This window comes from Gallus gallus, chromosome 1, assembly GCF_016699485.2.
Source record: "Gallus gallus isolate bGalGal1 chromosome 1, bGalGal1.mat.broiler.GRCg7b, whole genome shotgun sequence".
NCBI lineage: Eukaryota > Metazoa > Chordata > Aves > Galliformes > Phasianidae > Gallus > Gallus gallus.
The window spans coordinates 102,613,814-102,638,587 of NC_052532.1; the positions used below are offsets into that span (position 1 = coordinate 102,613,814).

At 41.6% G+C, this 24,774-nt stretch overlaps 1 protein-coding gene across 6 annotated transcripts in view; it reads left to right on the forward strand.

Moving 5' to 3' along the window:
• JAM2 (junctional adhesion molecule 2) overlaps window positions 1-24,774 on the forward strand; it is a 33,852-nt gene that overhangs the window by 199 nt on the left and 8,879 nt on the right. For 2 of the 6 annotated variants that reach the window (NM_001397141.1, NM_001006257.2), the window contains exon 2: window positions 20,193-20,258. In NM_001397141.1, coding sequence (NP_001384070.1) covers window positions 20,193-20,258 — 66 coding nt within the window. Of the gene's footprint in view, window positions 1-1,031; window positions 1,155-1,707; window positions 1,775-2,230; window positions 2,315-5,809; window positions 5,847-10,803; window positions 13,502-20,192; window positions 20,259-24,774 lie in introns of those variants that run through there. The other 4 variants (XM_046940215.1, XM_040698409.1, XM_046940221.1 and 1 more) reach the window with 4 other exon arrangements.

Below are 24,774 nucleotides of genomic sequence, written 5' to 3' on the forward strand. Positions count from 1 at the left end.
TGTGCTCGGGCTGCGCAGGGCGCGGAGGCGGGCGGCGGCCGGGAGCTGCCCCGCGGGCAGCAGGGGGCGCCGCGGGGGGCCCGGCTGGGGCGCGGGTCCCTGCCTCGTCCCGGGGGGCAGCGACTGCGGGGCGGGCGCGGATGTGAGCTGCTCCAGCCTCAAGGCGAGCTGGCGGCTCTTTGCTGCGCTGCGAGTGTTAGGATGCGAGCTGTGCGGTGTGCCCTCCGGGCGGGTCCTAGGAGATGAAGGGGAAAGTGCCAGAAATGTGCTTTCTGTGGGTAGCGCTGTTCTGGAGCAGATTGATGTTTCCAGCGTGTTTATGATCCTGTTGTTTAACTCGTTGAAAAGCCAGACGGGGAGATGTGAAGTTGGCAAAAGCTGCCCCACCCAGAAAGCACATGGAAATGAGTGAAAGCAGAGTGCGGGGCCTCGTAGCTGCAGAGAAGCAGTGAATGAATATGCGGTGTTCATAGTGCCAGTCCTCTGAAGACGCTGGTGCTTTTGGATCACGTCTGACTGTGCTCTTGTATGCTCTGTGTCTCACCGCTGCCTTTGGGAAAGAGGCAATATGTGGAAAGGATGCCCTCGAAAAAAATGGTGTAGGTCATGTAATCTTGCTAACAAAGTGAGAACCTGAGACCTGATTGTTTCAGCTGCTCGGTAGGGCACTCTTGCATTTAACTTTCATTCCTCTTCACCTAACAGAAATTTGTGTGTGGAAGATCCTTTTCGGAGGAGGGCAGACTCCAAGTGACATGCACTCTGCTAGTTCTTTGGCTTGGTGGCTGGTTTTCTTTTCCTCTGCCTTTACTGAACTGCGTTCAGTTTTGGGGTCCCTGCTAAAAGAAGGCCCTGGAGCATGTCCAGAGAAGGGCAATGGAGCTGTGAGGGGTCTGGAGCACAGGTCTGATAGGAAGCAGCTGAGGGAGCTGGGGTTGTTCAGTCTGGAGGAGTATCAGAGGACACCTCATGACTTATTACAACAACCTGAAAAGAGGTCATGGTGAGGTGGTGGTCAGCCTCTTCTCCTGGGTAACAGAGATAGAATGAGAGGGAACGGCCTCAAGTTGCACCAGGAGAGGTTCGGGCTGAATATTAGGAAAAAATTGTTCTCAGAAGGAGTGGTGAGACAGTGGCAGAGGCTGCCCAGGGAGGTAGCGGAGTCACCGTTCGTGGAGGTGTTCAAGGGCTGTGTGGATGTGGCACTGAGGGGCGTGGTGACAGTTGGACTTGATGGTCTTTTCATACCTTAATGATTATTAATGTTCTGAGAGGCAGTTATGTATACTATGCTTGTTCTCTGATTTGGTAGTAGTTTTCCTTTGTCTTTACCGGTACAAGACCTTACAAAAAATGTGGGTTGTTTGGTGGGTGGCTGATGTAGGCTTCCTCTATCACATAGTTAATTCAAGAAAAACAAATTAAGTGTTCCTTGATCTTTTTCTTCATTTGTTGTTAGTTTCATGGGTATATCTAATCAAATAAGGCTGCTGTGAGTGTTTGATTTATTTAGTGAGTGAGTGAATGGTTTCAGCATTTCAGCCTGCTCATTGTTGGGTTTTGTTGTGTTGGTACTGCTGGCTTTGGTCAGCATGGAAATGCCACAGGGTGGTTTGAAAGCAGTACACTTGGTCTGGTGGCTAAATTGTTGGCAGACACTTATTTTTCTCCCTTCCTGTCACTGTTTTCCAAAAAAAAAAATGCCAGGTGGAGAGAACTTGGTTTACCAGCAAGGTGCTGAGATGGAGTTTTTGCATGAAGAAAGTGGCTGCAGGTGGGTTTGCAAATGCTGATTGTTTCTGTGAGCTGGAGGAAATCCAAGCAGAAAAAGCTGTTGGGAGTCTGCTGCTGCTCCTAGGGCTGCAGCGTGCTCACGCTAACAATAAGGCTGAGCAAAAATCCACGTCAGATGTATGGGTTGAGTCATTTCTAGTGTGGGACTGGATCCCAACGTGCTGTAGAGATAGCAGGGAATGGAAAAAAGCTAATGAGAAAAGGAAAGAATTAGGTTAATACCAGAAGAGCATGAGGGTTATGTTGTAGAGCGCCTGTAGAGAACTTGCTTGGTAGTTCAGCTGCAGGAGTCAAGAGCTGGATAAATTAGTTATAGGAAGTCAGCATAGCCACGAACAGTGCTGAGGTCTTTTCAGTGAGAGTCTACTAAGAAATGCTAATGACCCATAAAAGAAGTGGTTTCTCTGAGTTAAAGCCTCTCTTACCTTTAATTCAGGGGAAAGTAGAGGAGTTGGAGACCATCAGTCTTACAGTCTGTGTGAACTCCATAAACTGATGCTGCCTGTGAATGTTTTTAAAGGTGAGCAGGCTAAGATTTGTGAGCTCTGTTGGTATGAGTTAGCAACAATTTCTGTACATTTTCTATTAATAGTCATGGCAGCTGTTGGGGAGGTGGTACATGCTGATGAACTGGCTCTTCTGTGGAGCTTCCAGGTGCGATGTTCTTTTTATTTCTTTGCATTACTGTAAGTTAGAATTAAAATTTAAGCTGGTGATGCTGAAAACAAATGCAGTGCAATGTGTCGGGATGAGGACAATGCGGAGCCAGTAAATAGCAATCTTACATAAACGTCTCATGGAGCTCTCTGGGGTAGCTTGATTCAGCAATAAATAAGGTGAGGATGTGTTTTTTTTCTTACTGGCTTTAAAACGAACACTCCTTAGTGCTTGGGAATCTTTCAGACAGATACAGAGGTTCTAGGTCAAAGAAAGTCACGTCTCCATCCCTCCAAGAACTCACAGAGCATGACTGCATTAGCTGTATGAAATAGCATTGTGTTTGGAAGTCTTTAAACTATGTTTTCTCCATTACACATGATGATATTCTCAAAATTGACCCCCTGTCTTCTGTCAAGTCCTCTGTGTTTGCTGGATTAGCTTAATAAGGACTTATTCTGATTTCTAAATTAGAGTCCATTTTCAGGTGAGATGGAATTTCTTAAATTTGCAAGGCTGTGTATTTCTCTTAAGTCTGTACAAAATAAGACTGAACCTGTCTGCCTTTTTACCTTTTTTTCTTTTCTTTTTTCTTTTCTTTTCTTTTTTTTTTTCTTCATGCTGTGGTAACGCAGCACAGTATACAGGAATTCTCCTAGAAAGTTTAAGAATTGAGGATTTGGTTGAAAGACCTTCCTGCCTCTGCAAGAGAGACAGACTTCTCAATCTATTATTATCTTCACAATTCCAATCTCTTGGTTAGATCTTCAGGGCTCAGGGGAAACTTTGGCTGTGAGCTTTATTGGAAAGTCTCACTATTTTCTTCAAAACTCATCTTTGAAGGGATCTCTGTTTCAGAGAGAACTCAACCAGAAGCAGTGTCAGTGTTTAGTAAGGGTTTGTCTCTCTCCTTTCTGCCAGCAGAGAGGAGACACAGAGGGCTGGTTCCTGGCTTGCTCTGTGGTATCCTTTCTTCTGATTACTGCCCCTACAGCCTGCTATTGGATGTGCAGAAGGAAAAATGAGGATGGCTGCTCTTCCTCGTTGCATACAGGAAGCATGAAATGCACCTGTACCATCACTGCAAGGCAGTCACAATTCACAGTTCCCTTTTTCTGTTTAGGGTGATTGTATTCAAGTTGGAGTACTTGCTTTTACTGTTTCTTGGCCTCCAAGGTCCTGTTCTCTCAGCTTCAGTGCTGCAGCCATTCTTTGTTCATGTTATAGGACATGTACTTCTGGTAATTGTGTCTACAATAGGGCATATGGCATTGATAATGAGAGCTAAAATTACCACTGTTAGTAGCAGATCTAATTGAGCCTGGATGAGGTCGTCTTGTTGGCTATTTAACTGAATTACACCAAGTTTTTTTTGTTTTGTTTTTGTGATAATATAATATTTGCATTTCCTGCTACAGACTATTTTGGCAGCAGCATGCTGGCAGCTGGATTCTGCTACAGAAATTGGCTGATTGTGTCACAAATGAGTAAGAATGTGTGCTTGAACTTCGACTTCATATTTTCTCTTTAGTTGACTGACTTGAAATTTGTGGTATCATCTTTCACAACTTAGAGCTACCAGGCTTGTCTGAGGCCACTGTCTAACTCCAGGTGTTATTGGGAAAGCATCTGTGCAAACCTGTTTCTAAAGAAGCGAGCTGAAGTTGTTAAAGACAGCTTTTACATATGGCTTCTTCAAAGGGTACCCCAAGTGCTGGTTGTCGTGAGCAAGACAACTCTTTTTAAGTATGGGAAAATCATCTTGTATGGCTATTATACAAGAAAATCAGCTCTCGTTCTATTTCACATGAGTAAATAGTAGTGATACTCTTTCACTAAAGACAGTGACATGCATGCAAATCTTCTGCAGTAGCAGTGAGTAAGCTTCCCTTTTTAGGTGGGGAGTTGGATTTTTGGGCTGTCTGCATTTGGAGGATCAGTAACTAGTAACTTAACTCCAAAATTGGAATCTAAAAGTTTGTTACAATTCAGTTAGTTTCCATCAGCACTGTAAAATGTCATCTTTCTCTCAGAGTGTTTCTAAAGATGATCTCTTTATAGTTGAGTCCTTACGACTGGCATTCTCATTTAACAGTTCTCTCAGACAAAGTAGGATTTGGTGTCATGCTCTCTCCTAGCAATAATAGAGGTCAGTCCAGTGTAAAAGCTTACATAAAGGAAGGTTATTAAGCATCCACTCAGCAATAAAATTGTTTTTGTATCAAAACAAATTCATATTTGCCATTGCAGGCTTTTGCCAGGGCTATATAGAATGGTTAAATTAAGGTTTCCTGAAGATACAGACCAATTTAAAGCAGAACTACTTGCCACAGATGATCTTACTGCTGTTGTTTGTTGGTTGGTTTAGATTTTTTTTCCCCACTGTGATGACTTGGTAAGTTATCTTAGTTGTGTTATGTTATCCCTTTCCAGTTAAGTTATCCCTTTCTAGTTTGGTGGCTAATAGCTAGCTGGGTGAATGCTTCGATGGAAACTTAGGGAAATGTTATGTGGAAACTGAAAGTCAATTATTTTACTGGCAATTTCCTTATTGTTAGTTCACCTTTTCCTCCCAGGAAAGGCTAATTTTTTAAGACTAGTTTTTACTTTCTGGCATGTCGTTTTCCATCCTGATTAATTCCCAGAGAACTGTCACTTTTAACAAAACACTTCTGCAGAAAAGCCTACCACATCTTTCTGAAAGTGTTGTACCTTACTTTGCTGTAATTCTACCACAGGAAGCTTTGAGCAAATATTATGGTGTTTTGTAATCCAGACAAATGATATGTTTCCTGAATACTAGTGCTTGGGAAAGGAGAGTGGGATAGAAAATGAAGCTGGAGCGATACTTGGATGATTGTGTGTGCTTGTGCTCACCTGTATTTCCAAAGCCACATTTTCTTCTAGAAGTTTCCAGTGACTTAAGTCACCTTAATGCTCACAGGATATCACTGAGCACTTGAGTGCTTATTTTGTAATGCTGGCAGAAGGTAAGCTTGGCAGCTAACATCTGGCCCCATTCACTTGTCACTTCCTAGCATGCACTGGGAGGTGAAGGAGTTTTTGGAGATGCAAGAAGGGAAAAATAGCCATTTCTGAACAACAGCAAGCAATATAACAACAGGAGTAGTTGTTGAACCACTGGTGAGACTGTAGCCCCTCCTGGTTAACAGGAATCAAAGGAGGCATGCAGTTTCTTTCAGAGATTATTTGCAGGGGAGAACATGATGGGAAAATAAAGTAATAAGCCTTTCTGAATGCTTAATTTTAAGAAGTTCAAAACTCAGCCATTTTCAGTAAGAAGATCCAACCTGCACTGTGATAACAACTTGATCCTGACTTTTAAAAAAAGTAAGAAATGATCGGACTCAAGATGAAAAGAACAGCTCTGACAGGTATGAAGTTTCAATAGATAGATATTTACTTAGTTTCTGTTAAAATCATAGAATATCCCAAGTTGGAACGGACTCACAAGGATTATCGAGTCCAATTCCTGTCCCTACACAGGACCACCCAAAAATCAGACCACGTGACTGAGAGCAGCATCCAAATGTTAGGATTAGCATCATAACATGCACTCAGTTCAGTCCAAAGCACTGAGTCAGGCTCAAGGGGAAACAAAACATGTTATGGTCTGAATGGGAAGCGATGGATTATGGAATTGTTTTGTTACCCGCTAATGTTAAGAATAACAGCTGTATTTGCTGTTTGCAAACTGTTTAATAGAGTACTGGAGATTACAGTGGGACGTGCATTCTTGAAAAGTGACTCTTGCTTGAATTAATATATACTTCATAGCTTAAATGGTTAGGTAAGTTATCCTAGAGTGCTCAGTGTGAATTGGGAGAATTCCTGGGAGGCCCTGGTTCATAACTCAAGTTTTCTAGTAGCTCTGCTGGCACAAAAAACAAACAAACAAAAAAACCCCAAACCATGTCATCTTGAATAATACATTTTAGACTGCGTAGTTGTGTTTAGGTTTCTGTTATGGCTAAGTTTTGTGATTCAGTACCTGGTGTCTGTAAAAATGGCTTACAGAAGTAAATGTTGACTACTGGCTGTTGAGACTGACTTTTCTGCCCCTTCTCCCAGTCTTTAAGCTGGTCAATCGTGAAGATGGGAATCTCTTTTAAATTCATGGCTCTTGTTTGTAGCTCTTGTTTCATCAGATGAGATTTTTGGGAGCATGATGAGGTATCAGGGCATCTTTGGTACTGTTTGGACAGCTGGTGGTGAGCAGTTCCAAAACTGGGCTTAAATCAGCCTGTCCTGGGTATTTAATAACAATGGGCAGCATGTCTGTATTTGGGAAGGCAGCTTGGCCCAGTAGAAATGGAGTTTTTCTGAGAGTGCTCAGTAGCAGTCTAAGTCAGAAACATGCTTTCTAACAGTGACTGAATACTCTTTAAATACTGCTGAATTAAGCAAACATTAAATAAATGCTAAATACCAGTAAATATCTGTATGTGAATGAATGAATGAAATGAAAATGTTTTGTTTTCAGTCAGTATTTGAGGTTTTCTCTGTATCTTGCACTGAATGCCCCTGCTACTTGGAACTGACCAAGGTAATGTTCCTCCCACGTGTAATGTGGTTTACTAATGCATATATATGTTGTAATCACTTGAAAAGGTCCTGAAAGTAAATCAACATTGAAAGAAATCAAAGTTTATATATTGAATAGAGCAGTTGAAAATGTAGAAGAGGAAGAGAGAGATTGGGACAGCCTAGTAATTATAAGAGCTCATAAGATTTTTAAGATGCTGTTGTTGTAGTATTGGATTGACTACTAAAGCTGACAAATTCAGGGACTCCAGTCTTGCTGGTAATATCAAAAGTTTCTGCCTGGAATAGGAGGTATAGAGCAGTAAGCAGATGCATACCATAGTGAGAGTATGCTTACACATTGTGAAGCAGTGCTTGAGGCTGTGTTAGCATAAGCTTTTCCTTCTTGTCATACAGTCTTAAGAGGCCTTCACATAATTCCATTTTAAGTCAACTACTTTTTTTTTCCCCCTTTTCCTTTTCTGTAGAAGATCTACATCCTGGATGTGACTTGATTCAAACAGTGCTAGTTGATAAAGTAGTCTCCCAAAAATGTATTGAGTGTAAGAAGTAGGTAAAATTCTTCTCTGTGTGTTCAATTCAAGCACTGTTGAAGGGGTGGCTCTGATGTACTTTCAGAACTTAATGTACTTGGTTTTGAGCCTTTCAGTAAATAATGTTCTGGGGCATGAGAGTCATCTGGGAAAGCTGTTTTTCTGCATGGAATCAGCACTGTATACACAGATAGTGACTAAAAACTGTTTTCAGCTCCTGTTGCTATGACTCTTAATTTACGTTCCAGTTGTATCTCTTGCTGAGTTCTCAGCTCTCTAACAGTGCATGCAGTTGCTCTTCACTTCAGATTTTTAGCCCCCCATTTTGAGAGGGGGAAGTGAAAGCATTCCTTCTGAGGCCATGTCCAGATTTTGCAGTGTGTATTGGCTTTCTAACGTAAATAGCCATTGGGAGAACGTGCTGACCTCTGTGAGAGAGTAAGGAAGTGATATCTGTTCATAAGCATTCAAACTTATTTAAAGCTTATGAAAACCTTTTCCAAGTTATGTAAATAGAGAAGTGGGCACGGCTGCTTCTCGTATATACAGCTGAGAGACTTGCAGGTGCAGAATGCTTCTATTGAGTTAAAGCAAACTCCATGCCTTTTAGGGAACAAGAAAGCAGAACAGTTTTTGTTTGTCTTCCTTACAAGATAGTCTTCACCAAAAAAAAAAAAAAAAAAAAATCCCAGAAAACTTGTGTTTTCTTCCAAAAATGTCATAAATATTTAAGGCAGATACTTTGTTTACTGTTAATGCATTTGAACAGAGTATCTATGCAACAACGTCTACTTAAACAAAAACATTGTTTTACATTACCTTGGAAAGCTGAGAGCAGTCTTTATGACTAGCCTAGCATTTGATAAAATGGTGAACACAACAGTTCTTAATTTCATCTAGTTATTGGATCTTACTGGCACTTCTAACAATTGTATGTCAATGTGTGCTTTATTTTATTCAAATAAGAAGAGCAGTGTGGGGGAGAGTAGGCTGGGCAGTGAGCAGACCTTTTGTCCATTACCGAAGCGATGCAATATCTGTGGCTTCCAGCAGAGATTAGAAGTTAAAAGCGCTGAACAAAATACAGCGGGGGGTAGGAAGGAATTTGTCTTTCTTTTGAAACTGAATTATTTCATGTTGCATGAATACAAGGAGAGTAAGAGTATCAATAGTATCAGTAGAACTAACAGTGTTGCTTGTGTCCAATAAGTGCATATAAAAGTAGACTTGAGTTCTGGTAGCCCTGCTTACAGGCATACTATTTGCAATTGTATCTCCAGTGTTAACAGGTTAGTAACCTAGGATTTACTCTTCAGTTTTGGGATGGGACTAATCATTTGAAAATCAGAAGAAGAAGAAGAAGAAATTACAGCATCATTTTGCTGCTGAATGCTGCATTTGAATCCCTGTAGTTTTTTTGGAGCCCTATCCATATTGGCAAAGTCTTAAAAGCAGAAACGTGGTATGAAATCTGTTTTAAATTCTGAATTGTGCTGACTGAAGAGCAGATAATTCATGACCTTTAGCTGTCTCTCATTTGGGATGGGAAAGTAAAGGGTGGGCGGATGGTATCCAAAAAAATTCCTACAGCTAAGTGTGTCAAGGGGCTTGGCTAACTGGTTAAGTGGAAGGTATAAGTAGACTTGGCTATAAGGAGTTGCATATCTGTCAGCCCAAAAGTGGATACTCTTTTTTTTTTTTTTTGTGTGTGTGTGCGTGTGAAAGAATAATTCATTTTGCCTTGTAAGGGACCTCATCCTTAGCTGCCATAAAACATAACTTGGCACTCAAACATAAAGCATAAAAGCTGATCGGCTTCTTTTAACAAGTGTGCTTTCAGCTAAACTTAGATGGCAATGAGTTCCTCTTATAGGAGAGAAATGCAGGTAACTATCTATTATTCAACAGACCATCTTGTTCCCTTTCTTGGCTTCTTGACCGTTCCTAACTCTGCTGATGGTACCATGCAGTCTTAATGCAAGATGAGCAGACCTGCAACAACAGTGGAAATAAATATGTAAATATGTCAGATCCTCTTCTTACTAACATAGATTGTTATGTGGCTTTAGATCTGAACTCTGAATACTTTTTTTGGTTTGGATTCCATGTGATCACAGTGCTTATTCTGGTATGCGTCTGCCTGTATAACCTACATGCCAGCACAGTGCTTAAACAGTTCTTCAGGTACCTTTCTCAAAAGAAATCCTTAAGCTGAAATTAGTTAACCTGAATTGAGTACTACAAAGTGCTATTATTTAGTCTTATTTCTAAAGAAAACTTAAGTTTAAGTGAATGTAGTGTCATGTGAAGTCATAAAATATCCATATCTTGTGAACAGTTGGTGATAGAGAATGAAGTCAAAAGCAGGCAAAGCAGATAACAAAACAGTAGTTTAAAAAAGCATTTATGCCTGTCTGGAAGTCATGATTTCATGAAATGTGTTAATCCATTGATTCTAGCAAGCATTTTAGACCTGTAATACCTAAGTTTTAATTATATATGTCTTATGTGAGTAGTTTATCTTACGTATTCTATATGGCTGTTTTAACTGCCAGACTTCTATGGATCTTTGAAGTTGCACTTGAAAAGGTGGGCCAGGAGGTGATATCATTAAAAAGATTTTTATTTTGTTTTTTAATTCTAAAAATATCTAATGGCTTAAAAATAATAATAATGACTACCAGGAACACATCAAAATAGGAATTAGTTTTGTTTCTGAATTATGACAAGATTATTTGTCTTCCATGCAGTTGTTCTCTCTCCAGGATTGTTGGTTGGTTGGTTGGTTTTTTGTTACAGGATTGGTGACTTTTTTTTGTGACAGTGAAACAGCTGGTGCTTTCTTAGTTTAAATACCTGCTGACAAGATAATCAAATCATGTTACATGAAGCTTCAAACTAGTGAATTGTGAATGTCAGGTTGCTTCCCAAGCTTGCCCTTGTGACGCAAAGCAGCTGAATTGCTTGTTAGCTAACCTTTCCCAAATATTCTCAAGGATGTGGCTCCTGACATCCCTTCTGTGGAAGAGCTGTGATGATCACTGAGTTAACATGTACACTTGATTTTAAAAATAAATACAGCACAGAGCTGCTCTGTTTATTCCTGTTTCCTGTGTAAGATTACAGTGTTGCTCTTCTAATGTTTTCTAATCTGAATACACATATGTTTTTTTGCTTGTGTTGCTTCTAATGAGATGAAGACTTCACAGTGGTTATTATTGTTATTACCCTCTTCATTCCCTTTGAGGAAAATTTGGCACCTACTATACTGTGACCTATTGTTCTTAGCTCTACCTTCCGGAGGATTTCTTCTAATCACTCTTCATCTTCTAACATGCAAAACATCTTCTGTTTTTTTTTCTAGCTCTTCTTGATACATGATATGCATGTATTTGTACTGTAAACCACAATATTGATTGAAAGTGATAGCCATCAAACATAACTGTTAGATGCTTCTGGCAGGAGGAGACTGTTGAGTGAACTTGGCAGTATTATGGGATCATGTGTGAATGAAAGTGGGATGAGCTAATTTGGCAAACTGTGTGCAGATGATTTGGAAGAGATCACCATATTCTTTGGCTGGGAGAGAAGCAGTCATTGTATTTGCAGCTCGTACTAGCAAAGAAACTGGTCTGTAGCACTGTGAGGAAAAAAAGCTGCTATATACTCCAGTGCTTCTGATCACTAACAAGATGCAGTCCTAAAATTCACAGTTCAAGTGAAATTCAGTCAAGTGACACCTCACCCTCAGCTGTTGAAAATGTCTCCTCAGAAATCCTGAATTCACAAAGCATTACACAAAACTAACATTTCCATTTAAAGAGTATCCTACTGTTTTTAGAAAGATTCTTATGTATATACACTTTTGTTTAATGGACACGCTAGCTAGAATGAAGTCATAGTTTGTTCCAAAGTCAGCAGAAGTTGAATGGAAAGAAGCCTGTGCAAAGCCCTCTTTAAAAACTTACTGTGAGGAGCTGTTCTTGCATCCATTCCACATTAGTACAGAAGTATATTCTAAGTGAATGTCTGCTTCTGAGACAATAATGTATTTTTTAAGCTACAGATTTCAGATTGATCATTTCCTTCAGTGGAGGATATAAGGTGGCAATGCTTTTGATTATTAATTTTTTCTAAAATGAAAGATTTGGATGTGGTTGATCAAATTAGCGATTCTACCTGTTACTGTGGATCTCTTTGCAGTGCCCAATTGTGGTTAGTTTGGTACTTATTTACCTTCAGAAGACATGTCTTATTAGCTACTCATCTTCTGCAGTGAAAGAGCTTTGTAGAAATGCTCAGATTATTCAAAAAGGTGTTGAAAAGTCCTATGTAGAAAAAAAAAATGCTTTAAACCTGAGAAGGGACAGAGGCTGCTCAAGAAATTTGATTCCAGCTTAAATGGATGACACTACTTATGAGAGGAAGCAGTTCCTTACTAGAACAATGTATATGCTTCCAAGATTTGAAGTCCTAGAGACCTGATGTTTTTCCTGGGATCTAGAAACATGACCTTTCTGTGAGGGAGTTCAGTTACTCCTCTGGTTCTGAGCAAGCAGGAACTCCGGTTCTACGTGGTGTTTCCTGGAATCATAACTGGTTGGTGCAGCTGGAAAGTAAACTGAATCTGTGTTCAGGCTCTTTTAGAAGTGTATTTGTAGGTTTATATATGACCCGACTTCTTGAAAGCATTTATCCTTCTGAAATTGCTTAGCAGTGCCAGCAAAAGTCACTCGAGCGCTGTGCAGACCTCTGAAAACTAGCATGGAACTTCTGTCTTGAACTGAGAGCCCAAATGGTTGTGTGGCTCTTTTGAGGGAGTTGTTTGTTTTCTCTTGTTTCCCAGCTCCCTTGTGTTTCAGGGCTGATTTTACGGTTGATGTAAATCAGCCCAGTACTATTGACTTCAGACGGACATGCCAGTTTGCAGTGGGGGCTCGGCTTTGTCCTGTGAATTCGGTCATCACGCTATGAGAACTTCTCTAGGTATTTGAACAGACAAGTGTTTTTGCTGAATTGTTAGATCTGTTTCTTCAGCTCACTGCTGCTGCGCGCTACATGAGGTGCGTGGGACAGCAGCAGTCAAGAGGCTGTGGGAGTGGACGTCTCTCCTAACGGTCTTTTGAAACACAATGGCACAGGACACAAGCCTTCGGCATCCTGATGCCTGCTGCAATAGGCAGCAGTGGGCGCAGCACCGGGCCTTCCCGCGCCTGCAGGCTGCCTTGAGCCGCCGCCGCGTTGCTGTGGCAACCCGAGTGCGCAGCCTGGCGGGCTCTGGGCAGCAGGCCTTGGAGGCAGGTCTCTGTGGGGCCGCTGTGAAAACGAGAGCCGTAAATAGTTGTTTGGTTAATAACGTATCTCTAAAAGCATATACATTCTAATTTCCCACTCCTTGTCACGCAATAATCTGTGTTGGGACTACTGAAAGCAATTTGGAGGCTGTTTGGTATTCTCTGGAATTCATTAACTTCGGTGTTCAATTTCTTCATAAAGACTGACCTAAATAATCCCTTCCTCTCTTGTCCCATGCCACTTGTTTTTATTCCCTACTTTCTCCTCAATAGGCACTTCCAGTTCTGCCTTGCCAGCCTGCTGTCCTTGGGGCTGTGCTCCAAAGTGATCATGAATGTGATCCTAAACTCTCGGGACTGCTGCTAGTAACGAAAGATAATTGAAAACTGTACTCTTGTTATTCCTGACCTTCACGTTAAGCAAAAAAATACCTTGAGGGTAAAAGTAAAGGCAACATCAGCTGGTGTGCTGGCCTTTCAGATTGCACTGAACAGCACAGACACAAAGCCAAGCATTAAACCATCCCAAGGCTGGCATCCTGAATGAGAACTGCATTTCTAGTCTGCTCTGTAGTTGAGGCAATACAACAAAAGAGCTTTTTCACCCCTGCGAGATTGAGAGCTCTTCAGACCATCCAACGCCAGCTTTCAATACAGGTAGAAATCCTGCTCTTAGTTGCATTGACAAAGCTTCTGGTCCCCTAGGGAGCAGCTCCCAGCTGGATGTAGTATGGTTCTCCAAGCTGCTTCTCACGTGATTTCCATCACAAAGGCAGAGTTGCTGACTCTGATTAAAGACATACTTTCTCTAACATGAATTTGAAGAATTGCTGTAGTTTTTATGCTACATCTAAATAAAATAGCACTTCTTATCTTGAGATCTTTTAGTGAAAAAGGATGAAGAGAGTGCCTGATGACTAACTCAGCAGGACATGTGATGTGTGTGTATGTTGTATTTCTAACTACCCTACCATCTGGATGCTGGCCTTGTTAGAAGCTTCAAATGAATATCTTTGCTCAGGAGAGCAGGCAGAGGGGAGGACTATTCTACTGTGTGTGGCTCTGAGCCTGGTCTCTAACAGGGGAGAATACCTTTGGGTTTGGGGAAACTTTCTGGGGTTTCTGGGGGAACAGGGGGAAGGTCAGTTTTTGTATGTAAGATTACTACTCAGCTGTAGAGTTGGAATTGTAAATTTGTAATAGCTTCTCTTCCAAAAGAGAAGCCAAACCAAATGTTGGGTTTAGCTGGCTTTTTTTTTTTCTTCCCATGCTTTGTAAAACTAGTCAATTTCTCCATGAATAAGAGATTTGTCAGGAATTAGGAAAGGGTGTATAGGAAAGTGGGTCAGGGAGAATGAGAGAAAGCTAACGGGTATCTGCCTGCACAAATGCAAGTATCTTACAAGGTTCTTGGGATTATTCATCTAGTAATGGAAAAGACACTTCCTGTAGGAATTCACAGTCTGTGCTGAAGCATAGAAGTTAGACTGTATTACACTGCTGTTGATTTTTTTTCCCGCCCCCCCATCCCCTTATCCTTTGTCTCTTCTGGGTACCTAAAAGGCTGCTGCTTTTTATGTACCCATCATTCCCAAGAGTAAAGATCAAGATACTGCATTTCTAGTGCTGTCTACTGAAAATATGTTTTTCCCTCAGCTTGAGACTGTAGCACCACAGATACAACTTAAAGGACTTCTTTCTAGTGCCAGGAAACAAGCACTGTGTCTTACTGAGGAGCAGCTTTTCTTAACAAAGTATTAAAAACTTAACTTAGTTAAAGGCCGTTTCTTCAAGCCAGTAGAGAAATACCTCCTTTGCCACTGAAGCATGGATAACATATGTATGTGATGTGGAATCCCTAGGTTTTTTTTTCTTGATTAGAAACATCTGTATGGACTGTCTCCTAACTAGCCAAGAAGAGTGTTTAAAGTCTTGCCACGTATTCCATGGAGTGTTAAGATACCCTCAGGCGCTGTATGTATTACCCACTGGTTCTGGTGCCTGGACGACTCGAACTTACTTAAGTCCAGCAGTTTCCAAAACATTATAACAGGTGCTGACATCTACCACCACATAAGCGAAAGGATGGCTGAGAAACCCCATGAGTTCTTTTGGTGTTTTATACCCCGTTAGTTTGCCAACCCCAAAATATGCATTCTTCCTTGGATCGTTGTGCTTTGCGTTGTCACATCGTGCCTAGTAAAATACAAAGTTACTGTCTGCATCTGGATTTAGACAGACTCTACAGACTCCCCTGCAAATGAGACTACTCTCATATTTGTTTTCAGTGGCAGAAGGTATGCAGGGTAGTTTCTGGTTGTTTTGGGGGTTTTTTGTTTTGTTTTTGTAAAACAGATAAGCTTTCCTAAAGTAAATCCTGTTCTATTATTATTACGGTTCAAGAATATTCAAGATAAATGAGAGACATAAGTTGAGCTTTTTCTTTTTTTTTCCATGATGCTTGTTAATTTCTTCTAGCCCTTGTCCAAAGTCTGAACTCTTAATGCCATGTTTGTTATATTTTGTAAGTGGGGCTGGGTTTGTGCTTAGTCCAGGCTACGTTTTGGTTCATAAATCACTGGTTTCTGAAATTGGCCCGGGGTTCTGGCAAACACTGTGGAGATTCTTGCAGTTGCAGAGTCTGTTAATAGTCTCAAGCTCTTTCCAGCATGTTTACTGGAGGCTAGCATTTACCACATGAATTGATGGAAGACAAAAGCTGCTTAAACACTCATCTGGTGACAGCAATGTGTCTAGGAATAGTGGTGAGCCTCAGCCCTGGCATACTGCAGTTAACATTGCCTAGCCTGCCAGCACCACCATGAGCAAGATAGGTAGCCTATTGGTGGTAGTGACCACATAGAATCATAGAATGGCCTGGGTTGAAGAGGACCACAATAATCATGTAGTTTCAACCCCCCCCCCTGCTATGTGCAGGGTCGCCAACCACCAGACCAGGCTGCCCAGAGCCACGTCCAGCCTGGCCTTGAATGCCTTCAGGGATAGGGCATCCACAACCTCCTTGGGCAACCTGTTCCAGTGTGTCACCACCCTCTGTGTGAAAAGCTTCTTCCTAATATCCAACCTAAACCTCCCCTGTCTCAGTTTAAAACCATTCCCCCTTGTCCTATCAATATCCACCCTCATAAACAGCTGTTCCCCCTCCTGTTCATATGCTCCCTTCAAGTATTGGAAGGCCACGATGAGGTCTCCCTGGAGCCTTCTCTTTTCCAAGCTCAACAAGCCCAGTTCCCTCAACCTTTCCTCATAGGAGAGGTGCTCCAGCCCTCTGATCATCTTAGTGGCCTTTCTCTGGACCTGCTCCAAGAACTCCATGTCCTTCCTGTACTGGGGGCCCCAGGCCTGGATGCAGTACTCCAGGTGGAACTTCACAAGAGCTGAGTAGAGGGGGACAATCACCTTCCTCTCCCTGCTGGGCACCCCTTTTTTAATGCAGCCCAGAACATAGTTGGCCTTCCGGGCTGCAAGTGCACATTGCCAGCTCGTGTCCAGCTTCTCGTCTACCAGGACCCCCAAATCCTTCTCAACAGAGGAGTTAGCCTCTTCTGAGGTGATAAACTCTATCTGAAGTTAAGTAGCTTCTTCACCTATGTCTCTCATTTATGGACTATGCCATCTATGGGCTACTTCACTTAGGAAAAAATATGGCAACACAAGCACTGAATGACACGTGAATGTTGTTGTGACCGTGACAAGACACAAGGTGTCATTTGAATTCATAACGGTTGCCTTCCTGTTCTCTGTTGGGGAGTACTGTAAGAGAACTGTCTGTGTTATCTCTTTATTCTTGGGACATTGGACTTCCTAAGCTTTCAGTATCCTTTGAAATCCTTTGTTCATCTTTGTTCTTGGCCACCTGCTACTTAGAACTTGGCAAAACAAATACCACAAGATTACGTTTTTTCTTGTACTTATTACTTTGTTTTGATTGTGTTCTCGTGTAATTTCCTCCAGGCACCACGGTTTCCTTTGATTTGGTTTGACTAATGCGCTCTTCCTTGATGATTCCTCCAGCTAGTGTCAGTTTACAGCTGCATGATGATTAAATGGAAACTGCATTTTGTGGGCCTAGTTTCAAACAAATTCAGTTACTCCCATGGAATAGGGGGGGTATGTTTGTTTTTCAGTTGCGCCACCTTAATATTCAGATGCTAGTGTTTCCTGAAAAGGGGCATGTACATGTGTGGTTTGTGTGTGACAAGGAGGGCTTTGTGCATGCTGACTATGTTTTTTTTTTTTCCTCACAAAATATTTTTTACCTGTTACATTGCATACCAGACTTGTTGTGTAGACTGTAATCCCTTGATCCAGGAGGAAATATACAGACTTGGTGCAATTGCAAACTTCCAATACAAAGTACACAGAGTAATTTCATTATAACTTCCACAGATATAAGTAAGTACACGATCTTGCTCCAGAAGTCATAAAACATTATTTCCAATTGCGTATTCTAGCTCATGAATACTTAAAGCAGGTCAGAGTCCTTCATGGTCACTGTATTAAACAGAAGAGAGAATTTTCACGTTTATGAAATGGTGTGTGTCATATAGCATTCAGGTTATTCTGTGTGCAGACAGGAGGCTGATGTGCCAATAATTTATAAATGACTTTACCCACACGCTTAGGGCCTAGAAATGCTTCCTACTCAAGGTTAGCTGAAGTTGGCCCTCAAAACAAAATGTTCCACCTACCATGAAAATATGAAGGAAGATGTTATTTCAGTAGGAACATGATTTTTTACATACTGGCTTATGGGACACTTTATTTTTTTTAACTGTTCTAGAAACAGGTTTGGGTAAAAGTAAAAGCTAATTTTATTTCCATACATCTAAATAGGGCTTAATAGATGTAAAGGAGAATTATTTCAGCCTTTATTTTTAGGCCAAGCTTAGGCAAAGTCAGAGAGCTGGGGCTATGTGTGTAGGTGCAGGGGCAGCTGTTACTTAGGGAGGTGCTGGGGGAGAAGAGGGGTTACCTCTTCTGCTCTCCTCGGGGCTCTTTTAGCAGTTTGTTCTGTTTCACTTTTCTAAAAGTCCAACAGGAAAGTTTCCTTTCTTGATGGAGTGGAAAAAATTTGCAAGCATGATTTGTAATGGAAATATTTTTGCTGTTTCTGTAATCTGAGGGAATATAAATGGCATTGCTCAAACTGTAATCTTCGCTTTGTATTTTACTTTCGTATTATAAACTTCTGCCATAACTATTCTGGGATGACATAAAGGTGATTAAGACATACTGAGGACAGGATAATTGCACATGAATTTGCATCGTTTGTTAATCTGCAGATGGGAAAATTCACTTTATGATCCCAAGTGTGAAGCTGTATTCTCTGAGAAACAAGAAATGTTGGACATGCATTTGGATTTGGGAGAGAGAGGCAGTGAGATACCTAGAGAGCAGCAGCTCTGAGTAGTAGTGCAGGTGTGCTGGGGTACTGGTGTTGAGGCACAGTTAGGAGGCTGTGGGACTGTTGTGTGAGGCAAGGCCTGGGCTGACCTGTACCGAACACATGGCTGGGCCCAACAGCCACCCTGGGGCACCTCAGGGACAGTTTGGGGAAGAGAGGGCACACAGAACACAGCAGGGAGGGTTGAGGGGAGCAGGAACAGCCCTGCAGGCACCCAGCAGAGAGAAGGAGAAGCTGCAGGTGCCCAAGCATAGTTGCCCCTGCAGCCCCAGAGGGCCCATGGTGGGATCAAGTGGATGTTCCTGGAAGTAAGCTGCAGCCCATTGGAAAGCCCTGCACTGGAGCTGAGCAGAAGTGTGCAGAGGAAGGACTGTCAGAGAGAGGAGCTGTTATGACTGACTGCAGCCCTCATTCTCTATTCTCTTTGCACCACTCAGTCAATAAATGATATTAGTTTTCCCTAGTTGAGTCTGTTTTGCTTGTGATGGTAATTGATGAGCAATCCCCCTCTATTTCTGCCTACAAGCATTTTCATCTTACTTTCCTTCCTTGTCCCATTGAGGAGGTGTAGTGAGAGTGGCTGCATGGATGACAGGCAGCAAGCTAAGGTCAACCCACCTCAACAGGATACTAGAAAGGAACAACTGAACCTCTGCTGTAGTGGTGCAGACTCAAATAGCTATTCTAATTGCTCTCTGACTCACAGCCACAATGGTTAAGGATACTCATATGCCAGAATCTGTATTTGTAAAGGAAATTGGAGAAGTACTAAAGAATTATGGAGGAGGGCCCACAGGAGCATTTTAGATGGAGGATGGAGTATGCAGTGCCAGGCTTGAACAACAAGGAATGATCTTGGGAAGAAAAGCAAGAGATGACTCATGGATGGTATCTTTGTATGAAGAAAATGGTATCCTAACTCAGAGCTGTGAGTACTCATAGCTGAAAGCCAGACAGTCTCAGGGCAATGATAAATGATGAACACACTTTGACAGAAGTAATGAAGAACCAAAAGAAGATAATAAGAAGCAAGGGATTCTTGATCTGTTCATGTCTTCAGAACAGCATTGGGTATCCCAGATATGCCTAACAAGGGATGGGAAATTAATTTTTGAACAAAGGAGGTCTGTGTGTGCAAGAGGCAAATAGCAGGTCAAGCTGGACTAGTTTCAATCACTTAAAATAAGATTATACTCCTATTTTTAATTAGCCGTATTTCTAAATATTGGTGATGGGGAGTTGTACTCACTTTTTCATACCCTCTGTAGCAGTTATTCAGTGGCTGATGTGGACATAGGAAATTGAGTGTGAGATGAGTGTCCATACTGTCTTGAAAACTTGTTTAAACCCTCTGGAACTTGAGATGCTTTTGAAATAAATATTAACATAAACCCGTGTAAAGAAATGTATTTAGTTGTTCCTGCAGGGTGGGAACACCACTGAATCATGAGGGAATGCAGACTAGAGTACTTTCTTGACTTTCTTGCTGGTTACTGCACATATGTTAACCTGGATAAGCAGTTTGTGGTACTCAGGAAAGAAGCCTGCCATATAACAGAAATACAGTGGAAAATACACTCACAGGTTGATACAAGTCATCTGAATTAAAAACAGACTGAGATGTTGCCCCAGTATAAAACAACACCTACTGTTTCTATTGAACTTCTTGTGTGTAAATATTACCACGGTATTGTTAAAGAGAAACGTTACTGTTTTTTTTTCTACAGATGCCAGGTCATAGGAAAATTTGAATTGTTCAAGGCTACCCATGTGGCCAGCCACGCTCTAAATCTTAGTCAAGTGCTTAGCAGTCAATATCCAACCTGTACTGTGTAAGGAAGTCTCAAAAACTGCTGAAACTCTAAAGAAAAGTACAAGTGTTTATCACTGAACTGCCTTTTTTTTTCTGTCCTCTTGCAGATCATAAGGTGACTGGAATTGCTATTGAAACAGATAATAAAAATGTAAAAGCAGAAGAGTTTAAAGGTATAGTATATGCATTGCTCTGATTAAAACATATATGTAATAAATATATGTAAGCTATGCAGACAGAAGCTGTGCAGTTTAGATTGTCTTCCTTTTTCCTTGGGCAGTGGGGAGGGTGGTGGTCTTGATCCTACTCTCTCTGTTGGCTGCTCTTGTAATCTTTGTTTTGTCTCCATTTTCAGTTGCTTACAGAGTTGGACTAAATGCTCTCCAGAGGTCCTTTTCAACCTCACCTATTCCGTGGTTCTTGTAACTTGTTTTTCAGTCCTGATAGCCCACTCTGTAACATTGGTTTTGTTTCCTTCCGCATAAAGTACTGTGAGCTGATGGATAAGAAAATCATTAATCTTAAACGGAGATGTGAGGAGTTAGTGAATTTACCATTATTTTCTCTCTGTTGTCGGTAGCTGTAAGTGAGCAACTATTTTAAAAATGGCAGTAACTTTAATGACTGTCTTAAATGGATACTTTTTATCATGACTTTTATCATGGGTGGATAATGATTTCCAATAATCAGCTACTGAAGGTAAGAAGGCAGGGAAGAAAACCTGATGTTAGCTGAGAAATAGATGAGAAAGATATCCTAGTAGTGTGTAAGTATGTGTGGATTTTTGTTGTTGTTTCACTGTACTTGGTTGGAATGCAGAGAGATGGGAATTTCAGAATTGAAAGAGTTTTTTTTTGTTGAGGCTTTATTCATCTATGAGGTAATGAAGTATTTGAATGGTCTCTGAAGCTGCCAGCTCCCTACCCATACGCGTGGCTTGCACTTTGTTATTTTGGTATTTGTATGAGAGTGAGATCAGTTTAACATAGAAATGAGCATAACTTTTACTTCTTTTGCACTAAGGGAATGTAGGAGCAGATAGACTTAGCTATTAGTCTAAACACAGCTGATCTGAAATGTGTTTTTCTTTTCACTTCCAATTCCTATTACTGTAGAGGAGAACTAATCAAATAATTGCCTTGAACCAGACATAAATCCGAAGCCAATGTTGTTCAGACCTCTCCAAGATCCCTGAGGGTTCCTACTGGGCTGGTAGAGCCTCTGCTGATGAACAGCTTCCTGTAGGTCTATTTTAATGAAAACCAAGTAGATCATTTCTGGAAAATTCCTCTCAGTGACTCTATTAGTATGGGAAAAAGCAGGAGAAGAAAACTGTAAGTAAGGAAGGCTTTTGTTATGTTTTCTCTGTTCTGTGTGCATTCCACCGCTCCCTTTCTGTACCTTTTCTCTGGATAAGATTAGTGGGAGGGCATCAATACTAGGCTTTTCTGAAGAGAAAAAAAAACGTGGAACACGAGACAGGCAGCTCTTTCAAGACAGAGGTGACTTGTTAAGCTGAGAACACTTCAGCTGATGCAGACAGCTCAGCCAATATAGACCAACACAGGGGACCAGCCAGCAGTCACAAGGTCAGTAGCAAAAGCAAACTGAGCTTGAGTGATGGCTTTTCTTTGTTAGAAGGATACAAAAACAGAATGGAAAGGAAACTTCAGCAAATCTTAAGATTCAGGAAGCCTCCACCCAGCTACTCAACCTGAAGTCAGGAACCTCAGGCTTCCTGAGTGCACGGCATGTTTTTGGAAGCAGCCAGTGCATGTGTAACATGTTTCTGGCAAATAATGCCCTCTTGTCTCATTTTTTTTCTTTGAAGTATGAACATTATTTTCCCATGAGAGATCCCTAGGGGCTACCAGCCTGACCCCTTTGAAGCTTTTTGTTTCTTTACAGAACAGACCTGGGAGATGAAACTCTAAGCATGGGTGTCCAACCTTTTGGCTTGCCTGGGCTGCACTGAGTGCAGAGGAATGGTCCTGGGCCACATGTAAAATTATATAGTATAGTTATGTATATAACTAACCAAACTTACTTTTAACAAATATATATATTTTTAATTAAAACAGAGAGAGCAACAAACACATAAATCTAGTGCGTTGGAAATGTATGCAGGTCTAAAGGGTGAATGGGCGGATCTGTTGGTACCTCTTGATCACCCTGCAGCTTTTTTTGCTGAGATTGGAAATGAAGATGCTGGTTAATGCAGACTGGTTGTACATTTTATCAGTAGATATTTACCTCCCATAAGCCAGACAGGCATTGCCAAAACTACAAGGTCTTTTGATACGTGATGCTCTGGCCTACACTGAAAGACGAGAAGTCAAGATCAATACTGTATTTGTTTCTTTCACAGAAGATCCTGAGAGATACTAAATTTCACTTATTAATAGATTCGGACACAGTTAGATGTGTAGTTGGAGACAGTATCAGAGGAAAGAATCCAGGCAATTGTTATTAATATTTAAGAGTTATTTACTGAAGGGAAGAAAATAAATACATTTTCCAGCATGCTGTTCCACAGACATGAAATTACTGAAATGCTGAGTTTGTCTAGATAACTCTCCTGTACAGCTTGTCATGCCTTCTCTCCCTCTTCAGTTCCCCCACCATGTCTATAGGCTTGACCAGAGACCACAATTATTATGATGCAGGCTGCATATTAGAGATGGCATATGCTCATGCCATGCTGCAAGGGAATACAAAATAACGGTTGACCTGTTCCTTGTAAGAGATGCTAATTTTGTTCTGCTTCCTACCCTGTTATGGCAACTGTTGTAAAAAGCAGTAATTCTTGAAATCTCAGCCTTTGTGTAATATTTGGAGGTGCCTGTTGTACATAACTAAGGGAAACTTGATTGGATGGGCAGAAATGTAAGCAGTTTTTTGAACCTTCTTTACTCAAGAAAAGTAGGAGACTCCCTCTGCCTAGCTGCAGGAGCCCAGCTCTATGTATCTGGAGTCCTAGGGGTCTTTGTCCCAGTCTGAGGGATACATGTGCTGCTTTCACAGAATCACAGAGTCACAGAATGGCCTGGGTTGGAAGGGACCTCAAGGATCATGAATCTCCAACTCCTCCCCCTCCCCCCCCCCCCCACAGCAGGGCCACCAACCTCCACATTTAATACTAGACCAGGCTGCCCAGGGCCCCATCCAACCTGGCCTTGAACACCTCCAGAGATGGGGCATCCACAACATCTCTGGGCAGCTTGTTCCAGTACCTTCCCACTCTCATTGTAAAGAACTTCCCTCTGACATCCAACCTCAATCTTCCCTCCTTCAACTTAAAACCATTTCGCCTTGTCCTGCTGTTATCTACACTTTCAAAGAGTTGACTCCCCTCCTGTTTATAGGCTCCCTTTAGGTACTGAAAGGCTGCAATGAGGTCACCCCGCAGCCTTCTTTTCTCCAGGCTGAACAAGCCCAGCTCCCTCAGCCTGTCTTTGTAGAGGAAGTGCTCCATCCCTCTGATCATCTTTTGGCCCTCCACTGGACCCTCTCCAACAGCTCTCTGTCTTTCTTGTACTGGGGGCTCCAGACCTGGACATGGTACTCCTGATGGGACCTCACAAGGGCTGAGTAGAGAGGGACAATCACCTCCTTGTCCATGTTGGCCACCCCTCTTCTGATGGAGCCCAGGATACCATTTGCTTTCCGAGCTGCAAGTGCACACTGCTGGCTCATGTTAAGTCTGTCATCCATCAGGACCCCCAGGTCCTTCTCTGCAGGGCTATGCTCAAGGACTGCTCCTTCCAGTCTGTATAGATGCCTGGGGTTCCTCCGGCCCAACTGCAAAACCTTGCACTTGACTGTGTTGAACTTAATTTTATTCACCCGGGCTTTCTCATTTGCAGATTCAGTCAGTAGTGAGGTTCTGTGTGCAACTCAGAGATGCATGTGCAAACCAGCAAAGTTGAAGTGCTGCCTTCAGCTGCACTGACATGTAATATTGTTAAGGTGAAGTGCAGACAACTAAGCCTCTTTCCTCCTCTTTGGAGAGTGGAGTTCGCTGGTGAAAGTGCTCATACAACGCTCTAGGTTCCAGAAGAACACATACACATTCACGGATCTCCTGAGTACTGTCACAGCCCTTGGCCTACCTGCTTCCCTTGCCCCAACCCTGGGTTTCCTACTTGCCAGTTAGTTTGTTTTAGTTTGTTGCTACCCTTGTATTGCTATTACCTTTGCACTGAAAAGATCCTTGACTGGGTAATCTTAATGAAACATGCTCATCTTCCACGTACCCTTAAAATAACCAACATGAAATTGTACCTAAATATTTAAGTTACTTAGAATATTTAATCTAGTTAAATTACTAGTGTGTTTTTCATTTGCACTGTTACAGGTAAACTACTGATAATGAATTCAGAGTCAGTACAGATAATAACTGGAAGAGTGTCCTTTTAAAGGTGTCTGTTCACTGACAAAAATATTGAAACGTAAAATGAGGATAGTAGTATGGAATCTCTGCTCATCTAACATCTGAAGTTTGATCTCAAGGCCACTGAATTATGGGGAAATTACTAGTTTCTGTTTCTCCTTTGTGCTTGTGTAAATCTGGAGAAGGTCTGGTGACGTCATTTGAAATAGATCCAGCCCTTGCTGACTGTTCAAACTCTTTTAAAGGAGAATATTAATGTCATGGCACCTGAATGTGCACTGCACACAATGCTGAAA